This window comes from Neofelis nebulosa, chromosome 11 (genome assembly GCF_028018385.1).
Source record: "Neofelis nebulosa isolate mNeoNeb1 chromosome 11, mNeoNeb1.pri, whole genome shotgun sequence".
Classification (NCBI taxonomy): domain Eukaryota; kingdom Metazoa; phylum Chordata; class Mammalia; order Carnivora; family Felidae; genus Neofelis; species Neofelis nebulosa.
The window spans coordinates 849,686-866,592 of NC_080792.1; the positions used below are offsets into that span (position 1 = coordinate 849,686).

The 16,907-nt window shown below is 55.0% G+C and overlaps 1 protein-coding gene across 12 annotated transcripts in view; it reads right to left on the minus strand.

The window, feature by feature from the left end:
- The window catches only part of ATP9B (ATPase phospholipid transporting 9B (putative)), a 254,172-nt gene that overhangs the window by 55,537 nt on the left and 181,728 nt on the right, over positions 1 to 16,907 (minus strand). For 10 of the 12 annotated variants that reach the window (XM_058691763.1, XM_058691764.1, XM_058691766.1 and 7 more), the window contains one exon: positions 13,662 to 13,804. The exons of the other annotated variants lie outside the window; for them this stretch is intronic. In XM_058691763.1, the coding sequence (XP_058547746.1) occupies positions 13,662 to 13,804 (143 nt within the window). The remainder of the gene's footprint in view (positions 1 to 13,661; positions 13,805 to 16,907) is intronic. 12 annotated transcript variants of the gene reach the window in all.

Sequence of the window (16,907 nt, forward strand, 5' to 3'; positions counted from 1 at the left end):
CTCCTTCGTTGGACATTAGCTGCCTGCCATTCATGTGCGTGGGTGTTTTCGGCTCTTGACTGTTCCACTGGTCTGTTCTGTGCCGCGCTGCTAGGACTGTGGCTTTGCTGACCTTTTAGAGTTTAAGGCGCCGCCATTTCCCGATCTTGTAGCGCCCAGCTCCTCCCACTCTTCCTCTAGGATGGTTGTTCTGTGCTCTGGATGCACAGCACGGCCTTGGACTCCCCTTCCCCCAACCGGAACACATGGACCCCCATCCCCACCTGGCCTCCCCTCTTCCCCACTGGGCCACATGGACACCCCATCCCCGCTGGCCTCCCTTCCCCCAACCGGTCCACATGGAACCCTCCCATCCCCCCCGGCCTCTCCCTCTCCCCACTGGTCCACATCCCCCCCCATCCCCCCCGGCCTCTCCCTCTCCCCACTGGTCCACATCCCCCCCCATCCCCTTGGCCTCCCTTCCCCCAACCGGTCCACATGGAACCCTCCCATCCCCCCTGGCCTCTCCCTTCCCCCAACCGGTCCACATGGAACCCTCCCATCCCCCCCGGCCTCTCCCTCTCCCCACTGGTCCACATCCCCCCCCATCCCCCCCGGCCTCTCCCTCTCCCCACTGGTCCACATCCCCCCCCATGCCCCCCGGCCTCTCCCTCTCCCCACTGGTCCACATCCCCCCCCATCCCCCCCGGCCTCTCCCTCTCCCCACTGGTCCACATCCCCCCCCATCCCCCCTGGCCTCCCCTTCCCCCGACGGGTCCACACCATCCTCACCAGACACACTCCTCCCACATCAGCCACAGGCTCCGGTGGCCGCACGGCCTCAAGATGCAGCCACCGTTCCCCAAACACCATCAACCCTCACATTCCCATCGATTTCTAACACACTTGGCATTCATTTATGCGTCTGGCAAAAAACTCTCTTAAGGGCATCGCTGCGCACGGGGTCTTGGAGGCTGACGGATCAGGGTGTGCGCCCTGTTTGTTCCCTGGGGGCCAAGGAACGTCACACCTCGGTGTGTCTGAAATAAGGACGAGACCACGTACCTTGCCCAGCTGTGGCACAGGGTGAGTGAGATCATGTACGAAGAGCCCGAAGCACGAGGACTCGGGGTCCCTTTGCTCAAGAACCCTGCGGCGCAAAGGCAGAGAGGGGAGCGCAGGGCAGGTCTGCTCCCAGGGGACGCTGGGCACGGTGGGCAGAGGCGCGGGGTCTGCGGCCGCAGCCGCTGGAGGAGGATGACAGCGAGGGCTGCGGATCTGAGGAGTGTCCCGTCACCGAGGGCATCCCCCGCGTGGGTCACGGGGACTGATCAGCACAGCGGTGGCGACGGCGGAGGACAAAGTCGAGGAAGGTCTGGGAGACCGGGGATGTGGCGGCGGGGCTGGAGACAGAGAAGAGGGTGCAAATCCAGAGGCCGGAGAGGCCGGGAGTTTGCTCGGGGGTCTGGGCTCCGCAGGGCTGGCGGGGAGGGGGCGCGGCATGCCCGGGGGCTGCGCTCCGGCAATGGTGTCCCCGTCCCGAGTTCCCCAGCGCGGAGCCGCGGGGCCCGCCGTACTGTGCCTCCTACCCCTTCAAGCTTTGGGCACAGGCTCACGGCAGGGCTCCGCAGAAGCCACAGGCCCTTCGCTCGTGGTTTGAAAGGTGCCAGCCCGCCGAGCGGCCAGGGCAAGCACTGTCCCCGCTCCAGGCACAAGTACAGACGGCACAGAGGAAGTGGCCCAGCCGCACACGGTCGGACTGCCGGTACGTTAGTGAGACAAGACCTCAGATCCTGACATGACCAATTCTGTCTTCCACGCGTCGACCTGCCTCAGCCGACGGCTGCTAGCTAGCAACCAGACTCCGTGCCGCGCTAACTTGTGTCGAGGGGGACGAGGCTTCGTTCAAAGACCAGACTCAGTTAAGGTTACAATGCATTTCAGGAAACAGAGCAGATCGAATTATACTGTAGGAGAAAGGATCGGTCATTTCTAGAAAGATCTTTTGGGCTGCGTCTGGTACGTTTCAACAGGTTTTCAAACTGTCAAGAATAATCACAACGTTTAACGCACTCACGTCACAGTGAATGGGAAAAATACCCCATTCGTCCAACACCGGCAACTCCGATGGCGGGACAGACACACGGCCTGAAACCCGGTCACGGAAGCAAGAGGGCGTCTGGGAGAAATATGGCCGCACGCGCAGAGCAAACACGCCGGCAGAACAGGCACCGACGCAAGCTGCTGCTTCTGTCCCACACACCCTCTGTGACCCCCGGGCCCTCTGAGCTCAGCCCGGACCGTCCTCCCAGGACACAGTCTCGGCCGTGCAGGGTGGACCCTCCAGCCGGAACGCTCCACGGTCTGACACTGAGCTCTACAAGTCCGCTGTTTTCACAAACATCACCTTCCTTGATCCTCAGAGGAGCACAGACCGGTAGGAGCAGTGCGCATCCCTGCTGCTGGAATCGAGGGGCCTGTGTTTGTATCCGGGGTACTCGAAATGCTAGAGGAGCACAGGACGAGAGTTCTAGAGTTTCAAAAGTTAACGACTGTCAGGTACACGAGTGCAATGACAGGAGAAAGTAGCGAATGTGCTTTTCCCAAGGACATTGCAATTACGGGGACGCACGCTCCCCCGCAAAGACCAAGGGACGTCGTGGTTTCGGGGACGCACGCTCCCCCGCAAACACAGGTGGTGTTTCTCGCTGGGGGCAGCAGTCTTAGCGAAGACCTTTCCCAGATGTGGCAGCCTGAGTCAGGGTGGCTGGGTTCTGTTCCGACTGACTTTGAAAGGATCATGGATTCACAGAAGGCTGCACACATACACAGAGGGGGCCCCCCCGTGCCCGCCACCCGGCACCCCCTCACCACGGGCTGCTCTGCTACACTGAGAGGCGCAGCACTGGCGGTGCATGTGGTTCCGCGTCACCATCGCGTGTGGGTCTGCGCCAGCACCTCCCTCGCCTGCGGCCACGTCCACCCTTCCCCCGTCCCTGCCCTGGCTCAGCGCGTCAGGTCTCCATCTGCCGGACCGGGAGCTGGGTCATCTCCGGATGGCCGGGCAAGGGTGCAAGTCTAGGGTCCCCACTGGACCCTTGGGGCAGAGGGTGGGGCCACAGATCCTCCGTCAGCTTTACTGACACAGAACGGAATTTAACGCCGCAAGTCTGAGGTGTACGACAGGCCGACCGGACAGACTGACACGCGGCATGCAACGGCCAAGGTCGCGCTGGCCGGCCCCTCCATCTGGCACGTCATGGGGCCACACCCGCTGCACTGACATGCACACCTTCTTGGAAGGGCTGGAACGGAAGCGTAGGAGGCCCCCGTCCCACCAGCTGGTCCTGCGGCTCGTCGTGCCGCTGGCATTTCTGCACCGCTGGCTTCTCCAGCACCCGGGCTGGGGCCGGAGGCAAACCAGCAGGGAACTGACCCCAGCGCCGTCACTCCTGGGGTCCCAGGGGCCCTGCGAGCCTGCCTGCTTCCCTCCGCGCTCACAGTCCCCCTGTGTGCGTTCCATACGTCACATCAGCAGGAGGAACGGGGAGAAGTGCATCCGCTCCCCTGTTCCGGAACTGGAGGCTCTAGGTTTTATTGGAGCACACTGTAAAGGCTCACTTCACCCTCTAACACTCTGGGATCGCCTAGTTCGGTATGGAAGCTCTCCTAATCTTTCCTACGATCACAGGACACTGACAGAGACAGGTACACGTTTATAAACTACCTTCTCACGTGGCAACACACAGGAGTATGGAATCTGCACGGGGTGTACCATAAACTCACTGTAACATACCACATTCTGTCAGGCGATTCTCCCAAGCATGGATACTCAGACGGTTTACAATTTTTGCTCTAAAAACGTGATTTCTGTGGGGTAGATTCTTCAAGATGAGATTTCGGAGAGCACAGTCTGAATTTACACACGTGCCACACATGTGTCCCCGGGTTACACTGGTCACAGTGCCCACCGCCAACACAGCATGCTCAGCCATGGCATCGACAGGCTTCAGGTCATAATCACAGAGGTGTTCAGAGGCACTAGCCGTAAATTACGTTCTTAAGATGTAATTTTAGACATTCACTTACCTAGTGATAAATTAACTTTTATACCTGTTTCCTAATTTAAAAAAAATAGTAAGTTCTATTCACATATAACTGGCTAATGCTCATGTACTTAAAGAAGTCTCGAGATTACACGTTGTTACAATAAAACATTTTGTTTTCTCATGCTAACTTTTCTTTGAAGATTACATCTGTTTTACATCAAGGCAGTAGCGTGGGGGGGACTGGTACTTGTCAGCTGTCCAAGACGCCCACGAGGTTAGGTCTCCTGCCCCAAGGCCTCGGACCAGCAGGATGTGGACGCTGCATTCGGGCCGGGTGGCTCAGCGTCTAACTGTGTGCACCCAGCAGACCTGGGAGATCTTAAGTCCCCAAGCCCAAGTCACAGCCCCGTATCGCCTGAATCAGAGCGCCCGAGAAGAAAGCCGGTCACAAGATCCGAAGTCTGGGGACCGCTCTCTCCACAAGAGAATGCTGGTTGCATGCAGCGTATGGAGCGAGGGAAAGGATCAACTTTGGAGAATTAACCGGAACGTAAAGCCCACGTCTCTGCGCCTTGGCGTTTGGACACAACACTTCTGGCAATCCACCCAGTTGACTGCAAGCCTTTCCCTTCAAAGTTAAACGCTCTGCCAATGGATCAGGGCCAATGACCGCACAAAGCAAGTTCAACGACGGTGCCTGAACGCGTTCCATCCCCTCCAGACGTATCTCCGTGGTCGTCTCAACTGTACTATACTTAGGAGAATATCCCCTTTTCCATTTTCCACGCATCCAATCAAAGGAAAAAGGAACTGCAATACGCGAATGTCACTGTTATCAGCAAGGCAACACAACACTGCTGACCAGAAGCATCCCGCCGTAGCCCGGACGGGAGGAAGCCACCACAGCCAACGGCCAGCTTGTCTGGGGGCACGTATGCACGTGCTCAACTCACAATGCCCAGGCAGCAGGTGGACGGGGCAAACGAGTGCCAATTCCTGCCATCTGGACGACGTGAGGAAAACAAAAAGTGCTTAAAGGTGAACTATGACAAAGGAACCCAAATCCCTCAGCCGCGTAAATCTCCCACACGGCACACGCCGGTCACTCGGAGAAACCTGCACAGTTTGTTCTGAACGCCCCCTCACCAAAAATACGCAAGGATGAGGAACAGGGCTCTGGGGCGTGAACGAGGACGTGTGCCCAGGGCACGGGTCTCAGTGCCGTCCCGTGCACTGTCCCCCCGACACTGGCTCCTTTGTGGGGGACGTTCCACTCAGCAGGGAAAACACCGACGGGAGAAGCACAGCCGTGCAGGGAGGCCTGGGTCGGGAGCCCGGGACACGCCCTTACTGGCGTCTGGAAGCTTGTGCACCTGACGGTGGGGACATCTCTGCTCTTCACACGCGTGGCCCTTGTGTCTCGGGCCATCAATCTTTGCTTCGTGACTGCAAAGCTGGAAATAATTCCGAGGTTCGTGGATTTAAATACAGCGTTAGATGTAATGACTGAATGACAGTTTGGTTTCATCAAGGCGAAATATGGCCAAGCATCTGATTCAGCAACATTTTGTCCTTCATTAAACTAGCTGTGATATATTTTAGAGTACAACAAACTCCTCTATTAGGAGCATTTACCGCGAAAACTCAAATGAAGACAACGACCGACCTGCCGGGTCCAAACCCCTGGTTTCCTACATGATGAAAACGGGGTTCGACTACTGGCGGGGGACACAACAGGTGATGGCGGCATAAACTACGAGGCATCCCCAAGCGTGACGCTCCACGCAGACAGCAAGTATTTTCCACAACCAAAGGCACATCACGACCACCGCTCCACTCACAGACTATTTCTGGACAGTGAATCTGGGGCTGAAGAGTGACTGCTATTTTAACGGGCTGCTTTAGCTACTTGTCCCCAGTTAGCCTGGTGACAGCATTTCAAGTTCTGGGACCCCGACGCCACCCGTGCCGCAACACTCTGCTTCTTGCTGCTGTTTGGAGAAACCTCTGGAGGAACGTGCCCAGATCCCTTGAAAATATGGGAGCCCACATCATTCCCACAGACACATACAAGCAGATGCTGGAATAGTAAATATATTGTTGGATTTTAAAATTTAGCATAGGGGCGCCTGGGGGGCGCCGTCGGTTAAGCGGCCGACTTCGGCTCAGGCCATGATCTCGCGGTCCGTGAGTTTGAGCCCCGCATCGGGCTCTGTGCTGACAGCTCAGAGCCTGGAGCCTGTTTCGGATTCTGTGTCTCCCTCTCTCTCTGCCCCTCCCCCACTTGCACTCTGTCTCTCTGTTTCTCAAAAATGAATAAACATTAAAAAAACTTAAAAAATAAAATAAAATAAAATTTAGTTTAAAATAATTAAAAGATAACTTAAATCCAGATTTGAACTGCTTCTTTCTCCTTTTGGGTTATGTTTATAACCCAAATGTTACATTGAGGCAAATACCTAAAAGCTCTTTATTCTGGTGCTTAACGTAGCCAAGGAGAACGAAACAGAAAATAAATTGAGAAGCTTCTGAAAGCAACCAGTTTAAAAGAATGGTCATGTTAGAGCTTCCATACAGGTCTGTGATCCACGCTGAGCCGATTTCCGTGTGGTGTGAGGCAGGGGTCCCAAATATTCTTCTGCACGTGGCCGTGTGGTTTCTCCCAGCACGGCCTGCGGAAGGCGCCATTCATCCCCCAGTGTATTGAGGCAGCCTTGCTGAAAGCCAGTTGCCAGTGTCAGGCTGATGTCCGGAGTCTCGATTCCATTCCCTTGATCCCGACGTCTGCCCTCACACGCAGCACCACCCTGTCTGACCCCTACCTCCTGGTGGCAGGCTCTGTGACGAGGAACTGTGGAGTCCCCCGGTTTGCTCTTTTCCCAAGACCGCTGACACCACTCTGCGTCCCCTGCACTTCCACAGGGGTTGTAGGGTCGGCCTGTCAATTCCCACGAAGGCGGCAGTTGGGACTGAAAGGGACTCTGTAGAGTGCATGAATCAATTTGGGGAACCCTGCTGCTATCATAACACTATAAGGCACCGACTTTATTTTTTGATGCCATTGTAAATGGAATTGTTTTCTTAATTCTATTTTGGGATAGTTCACTGCTAGCGTGTAGAAATACAGTTCGTTTTTGTGTATTCGTCTTGTATTTTAAACCTTACTAAAATCATTTATCGATCCTAACAGACTTTTAGGGGATTCCCTAGGATTTTCTGTGTAAAGACCATGCCACACACGAGTTTTACTCCCCTTTATAGTGTGGATGCCTTTTTCTTTTCCTCGCCTACCTGCCCTGGCTCGAGCCTTGAATGGACGCAGCGGCATTCTTCCTGACAGACAGAAAGCAGAAACCACTCCGATGTCCTTCAAAGGACAGGTGGGTGAATAGAACGTGGTCGACCCGCACGACTGAGTATTACTCTGCAATGAAGTACGAACAGATGCGACAACGTGGCTGAACGTGGAAAGCGCTATGCTGAGCGAAAGAAGCCAGACACAAAAAGCCACACAACGTGTGTCCATCCATGTGAGAAATCCAGAACAGTCAGGCTGATGAGGCAGAAGGTCGTCAGAGGTGACGGAGGGCTGAGTGCGGGAAGGGAAAGTGTGGGGGCTGCCGGTGCGTATCAGGTGGCTCTGCGAGGGACAAAAGCGTCCTAGGCTATGACTGCAGTGACGGTTGCCCAGCAGCTGTGCCAAATGCTGAGAGTAGCCTGCCCTGGGGACCTGTCGTCGGAGTCAAACGCCGGGTGGTGACGCATCCTGCCCCTGGTATGACTTCCTAGTGCTAATAACTCATGTTTTAAGGAGGCTGTAACTGATGTATTCAAACAGACGACTATCATTTCATCAAACAATGAAATATTTGGCTGTTATTTTGCCATCTGAGTAAATACGTTCACATCTTGTTGCATTAAAGACATTCCTTTATGTGAAAGGCACATTTTAAAGTTCAGTTGTGTTTTGTTTCTGAAATGCTGAGCAGGGAATTCAGGGCTGGTTTCAGACTTTCTATGCCCTTTCAAACAGCAGGAAAGTCTAGGGTTCAATCAGTTATTAAAAGAGTGGGGGGAGAGCACCCGGGTGGCTCAGTCGGTCAGGCGTCCAACTCTTGGTTTCGGCTCAGGTCGTGACCTCACGGCTTGGGACTTCAAGCCCCTTAGCGGGCTCTGTCAGCACAGAGCCTGCTTGAGATTCTCCCTGTCCTCTCTCTCTGCCCCTACACCGCTTGCACTCACTCTCAAATAAACTTAAAAAAAAAAAAAAACAAAAGAAGAGTCGGTGACGCAAAATTATTTTTCAAGTCAAACAATTTTCACGGTTTCAACCAGTTGATAGTTTTTGGCAATTTCTGTCATCTTAATACAACACATGTTAGTATGTCCCAAATCTGCAGCTTTGTCAGCAGGAGGGGCCGGCAACGGGAGGGGCAGACAGAAGCCACCGGAGGGCTTCCCAGCGACCTGGCATTCTGATGGCGCCAGGGACAGAAAGCATCTTCTGAGAAGAGGTCTGTGATTCCTGGAAAGCGGGAGAGGTGTAGCCCCTTACTAAGGCAGACGGTCTGGAGTACGAGGAGCACAGCAGGCAAAGAGGGTGTTAGTTTCTAAGGGAAGAGTCCTGCGGGCGCCCACCTCAGGGCGTCGACAGATGCCTGGAGACGTCCCTGGAGAGGCAGACGCGAAGCTTTCAGGTCAACTGTTCCCGGGCTGGGATGCGGCCTCACCCTGGATCTGCTGTAGGAGAGCGAGGGCAGTGGCCCGTGGACTTCCCTGTGAAGGGCCTAGCTGGGCAGACCTTACAAAGAAGGAAGGGAAACAAAACTCGGAAGTGATTAAGACTCAGTTACCACACCGTCGAGTACGCGTCGATTCTTCAAAGCGTCGCACATACTGAACTCGAGTCCCACACTGTACCTGCTGTAAACAGGGCTTTCCGTCAAGCGGTCACGATAACCGGGACTGTACGTGTCTGCTCAAGCGCCGCGTGTGTCCGCGTGCCCATGGGCGCACGCCGCAAACTGTGGGCAGGTGCGTGCGCCGAGCATCCCCGTACTGGTCAAACGCACCACCCTGTGAAAGCCGAGGCTGGGCTGTCGTCCTTGGGCAGGAGAGCGCCTTCCCCTGGCTCCCAGGACACTCGCGCCCGCTCGTAAATCTCACGTGTGCCACGCTCCGCTGCTGCCACCCGCCACAGACCAGACGGCCTTCGGAGCAGGAACACAGGGCACGCAGGGCACGCAGGGCAACGGGTGCTGGGACCCCTGCGTGCCTCCCGAAGAACCTGTCGTATCGGGGGGTGTTTTGGTAAAGCTCTGTTCTACGTCAAGATCAGAACCCCAACAAGGGACTAAGGTCCCGCTTTAAGAGGCTGCAGCCTGGCTGGAGCTGAGCCTACCGAGCCCTCCGCGGTCCGGTCGCACGAGCGGTGGCGCTGTCCAGAGCGGGGACGGTGGCCTCACTGTGGCCAGTACCCACGACCTGTCCCGGGGTCCAGCGCACGCCTGGTGTTCCCTGTCGGTGTCTGCATCCCGGCAGCTAACAGATGTCTGCTCTCGTCGAGCGAATTACTTCACGTTTCACGCACTGGCGGCCGCACACGTGTCACTATGGCAACATCATTAATTTCAGATCTTACCGGAAACGTGCACTCTAATCACAGCTAATTACACCGCACTGCTCTCCCGTCCACGGGAAGGGAGCGGGAACGCAATCACGGGGACTGCATTTTCCGTTCGGCTGTGGCCAACGACGCGCGGTGTGATGGACGCTTCCCATCAGAACGCTCGTCGACCGAGCCCAAGCCTGGTCCCGGTCACGCCGAGCGCCGCCTCCCGGCTACGTTGGCGCCTCTCGGTTCCAGTTGCCCCTCACACCACAGCTTGGTCGCAATCACGCGGGCGGACCGTGTCTGCAAACTCACACCCCAGATTCTCCGCAGCCACCCACCGTGACTGCTAAGCCCCGGCCGACTTCGGGTCAACCTAGTCCCATGACAGAGGAAGGAATAAAGAGCAGCCTACTGGCCGCAGGGGGGCGCTGCAGGCAGAGGGTGGGCCGGCAGGTTCTGGAAGGCGAGCAAGGCCGCACTGCCCTCGCCTCCCCTGCGTAACGCCCACCACAAAACCTGCCTGGCCAACAACACGGGGCTTTGCCCGGAAGGCCGGTGTCTGCCCGAGGCCACACGGTGCCCAGCGGCGAGGGCTCAAGCCCCCGTGTGCCAGTGCCCCCATCCGCCTGTGTGACAAGCACGTTTACAGTCACAGCGAGGACAGTGCCGTGTCTGCGATGTGCCCGCAGCCATGACGGGACTCCACACCTTGTCCCCCATTTCCATCACCTGCGACTGGGGCCGTGTGGACTTGACACACGGCCCGGGACAAGGACAGTGCACGGCTGTCACCGCGTGTGCCACACAGACGTGCTCAGTAAGTGGTGTTCACCTTGTGGTTACCGACAAAGGTTCTGAGAAAGGTCGAGACCGAAAACTTTTAAATCCAAAAAATGTTTCAAGCTCCACGTCTTCAAAACAGGAAGTGACGGCGGGAGTCCCCTCCCATGACCTCTGGTACAAAAAGGCCTTCGGAGGATGAAATGCAGAAGATTTTTCCAGTTTATTTCATGAGCAGGGGAGGGGAAAAGAGAGAGAACCCCAAGCAGGACCTACACCCTCAGTGCAGAGACCAAGGCGGGCGGGGCTCGAACACGTGAACCGTGAGACCGTGACCTGAGCCGATGTCACACGCTTAACCGACTGAGCCCCCCAGGCACCTCTCACTAACGTGCTTTATGTAATTTTTTGTAATTCTTTTTAAAGCTCAGGAGCCCAGATTACTTATTTTTGCTTTTTAAATTTTTTTAAACATTTGTATTTATTTTTGAGGGAGACACAGCATAAGCGGGGGAGGGGCAGAGAGACAGGGAGACACGAGATCTGAATGAAGCAGGCTCCAGGCTCCGAGCCGTCAGCACAAAGCCCGATGCGGGGCTCGAGCTCACAAACCGTGAGATCATGACCCGAGCCAAAGTCGGATGCCTCACCGACTGAGCCACCCGGGAGCCCCATAATGCTCCATAACTTCTACGCTGTAGCAGTCACTGCTTTTCTGGTGTTACACTGTTCGGTTTTGTTTTCCAAAATGACGCCGTGAACCATCTTACGTCGTCTCCTGTCTCAGACACGCAGCTGCTTCCCGAGAGGCAGTGTTGTGCGGAGCCTGCCCAGACGAGTGCCCAGCAGGTAACACTTCCACCCGCGGCGCAGAGGGGGCCCGACACGGTGTGCCCCTCACAGGTCAGGGGTCTTCACGTTGGGGACAAGCCATGTCTCCACCGCACGAAGACGCCTACTCACAAACAGTGTGCCTGTCCACCACTTAGGTCTTCCAGAATGTCGGTAAGAACTTACATCCGTATAGGCCTTACACGGGTTTTGTTTGAATTTATTTTTAATATACTTTTTGTTGCTGTTCTAATTGGCATTTTTGGAATTAAATGCCCCCATTGTTACTGGTGTAGGAAATGTAGTTAAATTTTAAGGATGAATTTACAGGTGTAACTAAGCTGTCCCATAATTCTAGACGCTCTCCTGACGGCTCCTTTGGGTTTCTTTCTAGGTAAACTGTCACGGAACCCCTGCTCTCGGGGGAAGCAGGCCTGTTGGCGCTGGAGGTCCGAGCACACACAGCTGTTCTCATCTGTTAGACCACGGTTAGAGAGCAGGCTGTGGAGGGCGGGGGCGGGTCCCTCCCACCGCCTGTGGACAGCTGAGGCCCTCGCCCACCTCAGCCCGCACCTATCCCCTCCGTGTGTCTCCAGGACGCTGCTCTGGGGAGACGTCCCGGCATCTCGGCAGGGTCGCTCTAGGAACCATTTTGAGTTTGGGTTTGCTTGGCTCCAGCTTCTCCATCAAAATAACTCCACCCGGTTTCCAGAAATCACTCACTTCTGTAAGGGTACTTTTGCTTATTCGCCACAACTGTTACAGATTTGTTCTTAAGATCTTCTCCTGTCAGCTCCGTGAGGGTGGGAAGGAGGCATCTGAAGGCATCTTCCCAGGGTACCGTCTTGAGCCTAAGCTCCTCGTTATTTCTGATCTCACAACCCATGCACGAACTCACCGGCAAGTTCCTGGAGATGCTACAAAGACAAGCCCTCACGAAGACCGGACGTCAACGCCACCTGACAGCTGGATTTGGACCGAACCGCGGTAAACGCCTCACTTCCTCGTGAAGGTGGACGACTGCGAAACACCAGTCTTCTCGCTGGGAACCGCGACCCGTCTCTCCACTGGGTCACGTCTTCCTTCACGATTCTCTGGAAGGTCTGACCACCTTCGCACCCCTCACATTTACGCCCACGCTTGATGCTCCCTCGCACTGCCACGAGCGGGTTTTTACTCTTCAGTCTGCTTGACGCACAGGGAGCCATTCTGTCATTTTGCCCCGTGACCTGCCACTTCACTGACTTTTAGCAGTTGGCTTCCTTGGTTCATTGTTTCATCTACAAATATTTGCTTCTTCTTTTAGTTGTACGGCTGACTTCTGTGTCTTGTCTTACTGCAACGTCTAGAACACACGCTAAATCACGTTAGTCTTTTCTTTACTTTTCCTATGATGAAGCTTGTTCTCACATTTTGTTAAAAATAATGTTGAATTTTACTTGAGACATATTTTGCCATGTGATAGAAGTATTCTCTTATTTCCAGTTCACCAAGAATTACTGGGAATTTAAGCCACGAATGGATCAATCAGGTAGGGACTTCAACCTGTCGATAGGACTTTTATTATAGTACCAGATTCAGTTCGTCTTTTATTGAATATGTTACGTATTGACAAGAATTCTTTGATGAAAAAAGTTAAAAGTGAAATAAAAAAATATAAAATCTGGGGCACAGACCTGATGGGGTAGTTTCTAGTAAGGCTCTTTAGGAGTGTTACTGTGAAAATACCAAATCCATACACACATTGTCGTACCCTCCCAACAGCTCAAAAGTACCATCCTGTAATAAACAAGCAATTTTTCCTCTTACGTACCCTCTACAGAGATGTCATAAAGGCAGTTAAAACAAAGAAAGAACTGAAAGGCTGCAGAGAATTAAAAATATTCAAGCACGTCATTTAAATCTCTAAGAATTTAACATTTTGCTAATTCTGATGATATTCCAAGATGAAGATTAGTTGTGTGCCAGTTCAGGCAAGGTCTGGAAAATTCTAAATGTGAATGAATTCAATACCCTTCTACACACACACACACACACACACACACACACACGAGCATGTGCGCCCCTGAACATACATGGACACACAGGCCCCGTGCATACATGTAGACACACACCCTGTGAGCATACGTGGACACATGCTCTGTGCACGCATGTGGGTGCACACACCCATGCACATATGTGAATGCACACATTTTGAACATACGTGGACACACACACCCACACCCACACCCGTGAACACACATGGACACACACACACACACGCCCCATGCACACATGTGGACAGACGTGGACGGACACATACACACACACACACACACACACACACACACACACACACACACAAACACACACCCCGGGCACACAAGTGGACACACAGGATCACTACGGACTGGATGCCGGCTCGGTACCTGTTTTGTCGGTCAGCAGGTACACCAGGCGTCCCAGCTCTTCTGGGATGGTGCTGGTGCGCACGACTGTGCCGGGGATGCTCTCGTCCTTCATGATCATCCACCCGTACGCGGCCTTGCCCATGTCCAAGTTCACACGCAGACTGCCGAATAAAACCGACCAGAGTTGTCAGTGTGGTTCAAAGCCAGGCAACGACCTCACACTCATGTTTTCCACAGACATTTATTACCTTTGACCTTACGTGAACTAGGTGGGTGATACTGGATTTCAGCATTTAAAATAAACGAATTTGTTGACGCTTAAGCCAACGAACCTTTTCACGCCACACAACGTGTTTGCAGGTGGTGGTCAAACGGGCTCCCGATCCTTGCCCTACAGCTGAGCGCGTGGAATCGGATGTCCGGGAAGAAGATGGGTGGCCGCACGCGCCCCACGCACGCCCAGAGGAGAGATCTGTGTTCATGGGGCTCAGGCGGTGCCTCCCTGGGAGACATTGTCAAAACGTGCTCATGTGCTCATTTTACAAGAACAAACAGGAGGCTTCCCCCCTGGTGGTGACTCCCAGGCTGAACTCGCCCGGGAGGAGCGCTCGGCCCCGCACAAGGCCAGGCTTCCACGCCAGGGCTGCGACCTGAGGCCCGGGGCGGTGACAGAAGCAGGTACCGGGGACAGTGGCAAGAGGCGGGATCAGAATAGCCGGGGCCAGGCCACCAGGTGCAGCGCAGGGTCTCACAGTCAAGAGCCACGGAGGCCCCTGACTAGGCTGAGGCGGAGTCTGGAGTACATTTTAAAAATGGCGCCTCTTTGACCCAAGCTGCACTCGTCCACCTGCTGGCTTAAGTGAAGCACTCACTCTGCTCATACTTTTGTACCTAGCAGTTCTGGCCTCGCTTTGCTCTCGGTAACGATAAGACTTAAGATCATCAGATACGCGTCAAAGCCCATAAAAAAATCTGTGCCCGGTGCAACTGTGTCACGAAAACAGCAGACACGACGCACCTCCACCATGTGGTGAGGCTGCTGACCCTCAATCACTGCGACCCAAATGGCAATTCGTAACAGTAACAGCACACTTGGAAAACAACGTGAAGGAGTCAGAGTCAGTGAAGACAGCCTGTAGGCAAGTTAAGGAAAATTAAAATGATCATAATGAGTTATTTGTCCATAACGCTCCCATCTCAAAACTCCTAAGACCTCTCACGGTCAGAAAGAAAAGTCGTAATGGACAAATACACAGACCTTTGAAACCGGCCTCACGACCTCTTGGCTACTTACAATGCCAACACAGCAGGGAGACCAGCCGGTCAGGGAGGACAGACACCCCAGGACGGCACGGGGGGCAGAGCACGGCAGCCTCTCGGCCTCACGGGCGGCCTCCTGTCAAGGTCTGGGGTGCAGACACCACTCTCTCTGTGGGGCCGGGGTGAGCGCCCAGAGCGGCCGGCGAGGAGCTTGAGGAGCACTGGCGAGGGTCCCAGCGGCAGCCGCTAAGAGCCACCGCCTGGAAAGGCTGAGGGGCACAGGGGCTGGAGGAGGGACACGCGGCGTCTTGTGTGGACTTGTCTGTGAGCCGGGTATCGGCGATCAGACAGACCCTCTGAACCCGGACAGTCAAGTGAGAGGCTCAGTGGGCCAGCGAGCGGGCAGGGGCAGGGGCAGGCAGGGGGTCAGGCCACTGATGACCGGGGTGCAGGGGGCGCAGGGGGCGGTGTGGGTCCCTGTGGAGCTCAGCACGGTGGGCTGGGCAGGCCCAGAGGCCAACGCGGTGCGGGGGCACGACCTTCTTCTCTTGTGTGCCGGGGTCAAATTATTTTGGAAAACGTCAGCCTGCCTCAACTACCACAGGGCAAATGGGTACTTTCCCGGAGTTCACAGGGTGCTGCTGGGCTTGGGGCTGAGTGGAGACCAAAGGGGCACCTTCTGGGTTCTTCCACGGGATCCTCTCGACATCACGAACGGCCACGATTTAACAAAACAACTGCTGTCGTCACAGAGCCGTAAGAGCCTGCCGTTTCATGAGCCAGTGTGACACAAGGTGGCGGGAACGGGCCCGGCCAGGGCGTCAGGAAGGGTCGCGCCCGAGCACAGGCTAACTGGGAAGCATGGCCACCAGCTTCCCATCACCAGCCCACCTTCCTGACCAAACCCCCCCCCCCCCCCCCCACCGTGGCCTCCCTTCCTCTACACAATGTCTGAGGAGGAGACCCGAGCCCCGGGTAAAGGTGAGGTGTATTTTCCTAAAATACGCAATGCGATTCGATGCCCTTGAGGCCCCACCTGCCTGGCGCATCTCAGCTGGCACGCTGGGCCCGGCGCCTGCGGCTGCTCAGGGGACAATCCACCTGGACCGGCTCACGTGCACTCCTGCCTGACTGAGGCTTAGTCTTAGATCTTAATCTGAGCAAAAGAATAGTCATTTTAATGAGAAGTTTTCATCAAAAGTAATCAAACCCCTTTCCTGTAAATTGTCACCGAAAGGAAACGGACAGATGTGGTTTTATCTGAATCTCCCCCAACGTTCTTCATCTTGTGACATCTTTACACTCTGTGACATACTGAGGGTGGCCGGGGATGTTCAAGCCTCACTGGCTGAATTCACCCAATGCCATGCAGTGACGGTGCCGCTCGGGCCTCCGTCAGGACCTGGACCTCTTCCCAGGCTTCAGACGACTGTATCTGTTGCCGATCGAGCATCCAGCCTTCGCCTTTCCACAAAAGCCTTTAAGTGCAGGCATACGACACACCGTCCTCTCCCTGCGCCACAACACAGAGCAAGTTTACGGTTTCTCCATGAGGAAGCCATTTCTCCACAGGAGTGAACAGCAGGACAGAGCTGGCGAGTGACCCTGGGTTCCTTTTTCCTTTCCCTTCCCGTATGTCAGTAATCACCTCCTGCCCACTGCACGGCCCAAGTTCTCCCGCACCTGCTTTCCATGCTCCGCCCGGAAGACGCGTGGGTACCTGAACTGTACAGGTTTAAGGCGACGTGTGACTTGTACTGATTCTTAATTTTCAAGTTTCCATCATCTTGGACAAACGACAACTTGAGTTCTCCGAGCCTCAGTAACAGTACCTGTAAAATGCCACCTATGCGCAAGATCGCTGTGGGAACTGCACTAACACATAAAAACAGGTGAGTTGCATCACTGGAGCAGACGACCACCGGTCTCAACAGCCAGACAAGGTCTGATAGGAAAGACAGGCCCTGGGCCAAAACGGAATGGACAGGGGCGTACGGCAGGTCC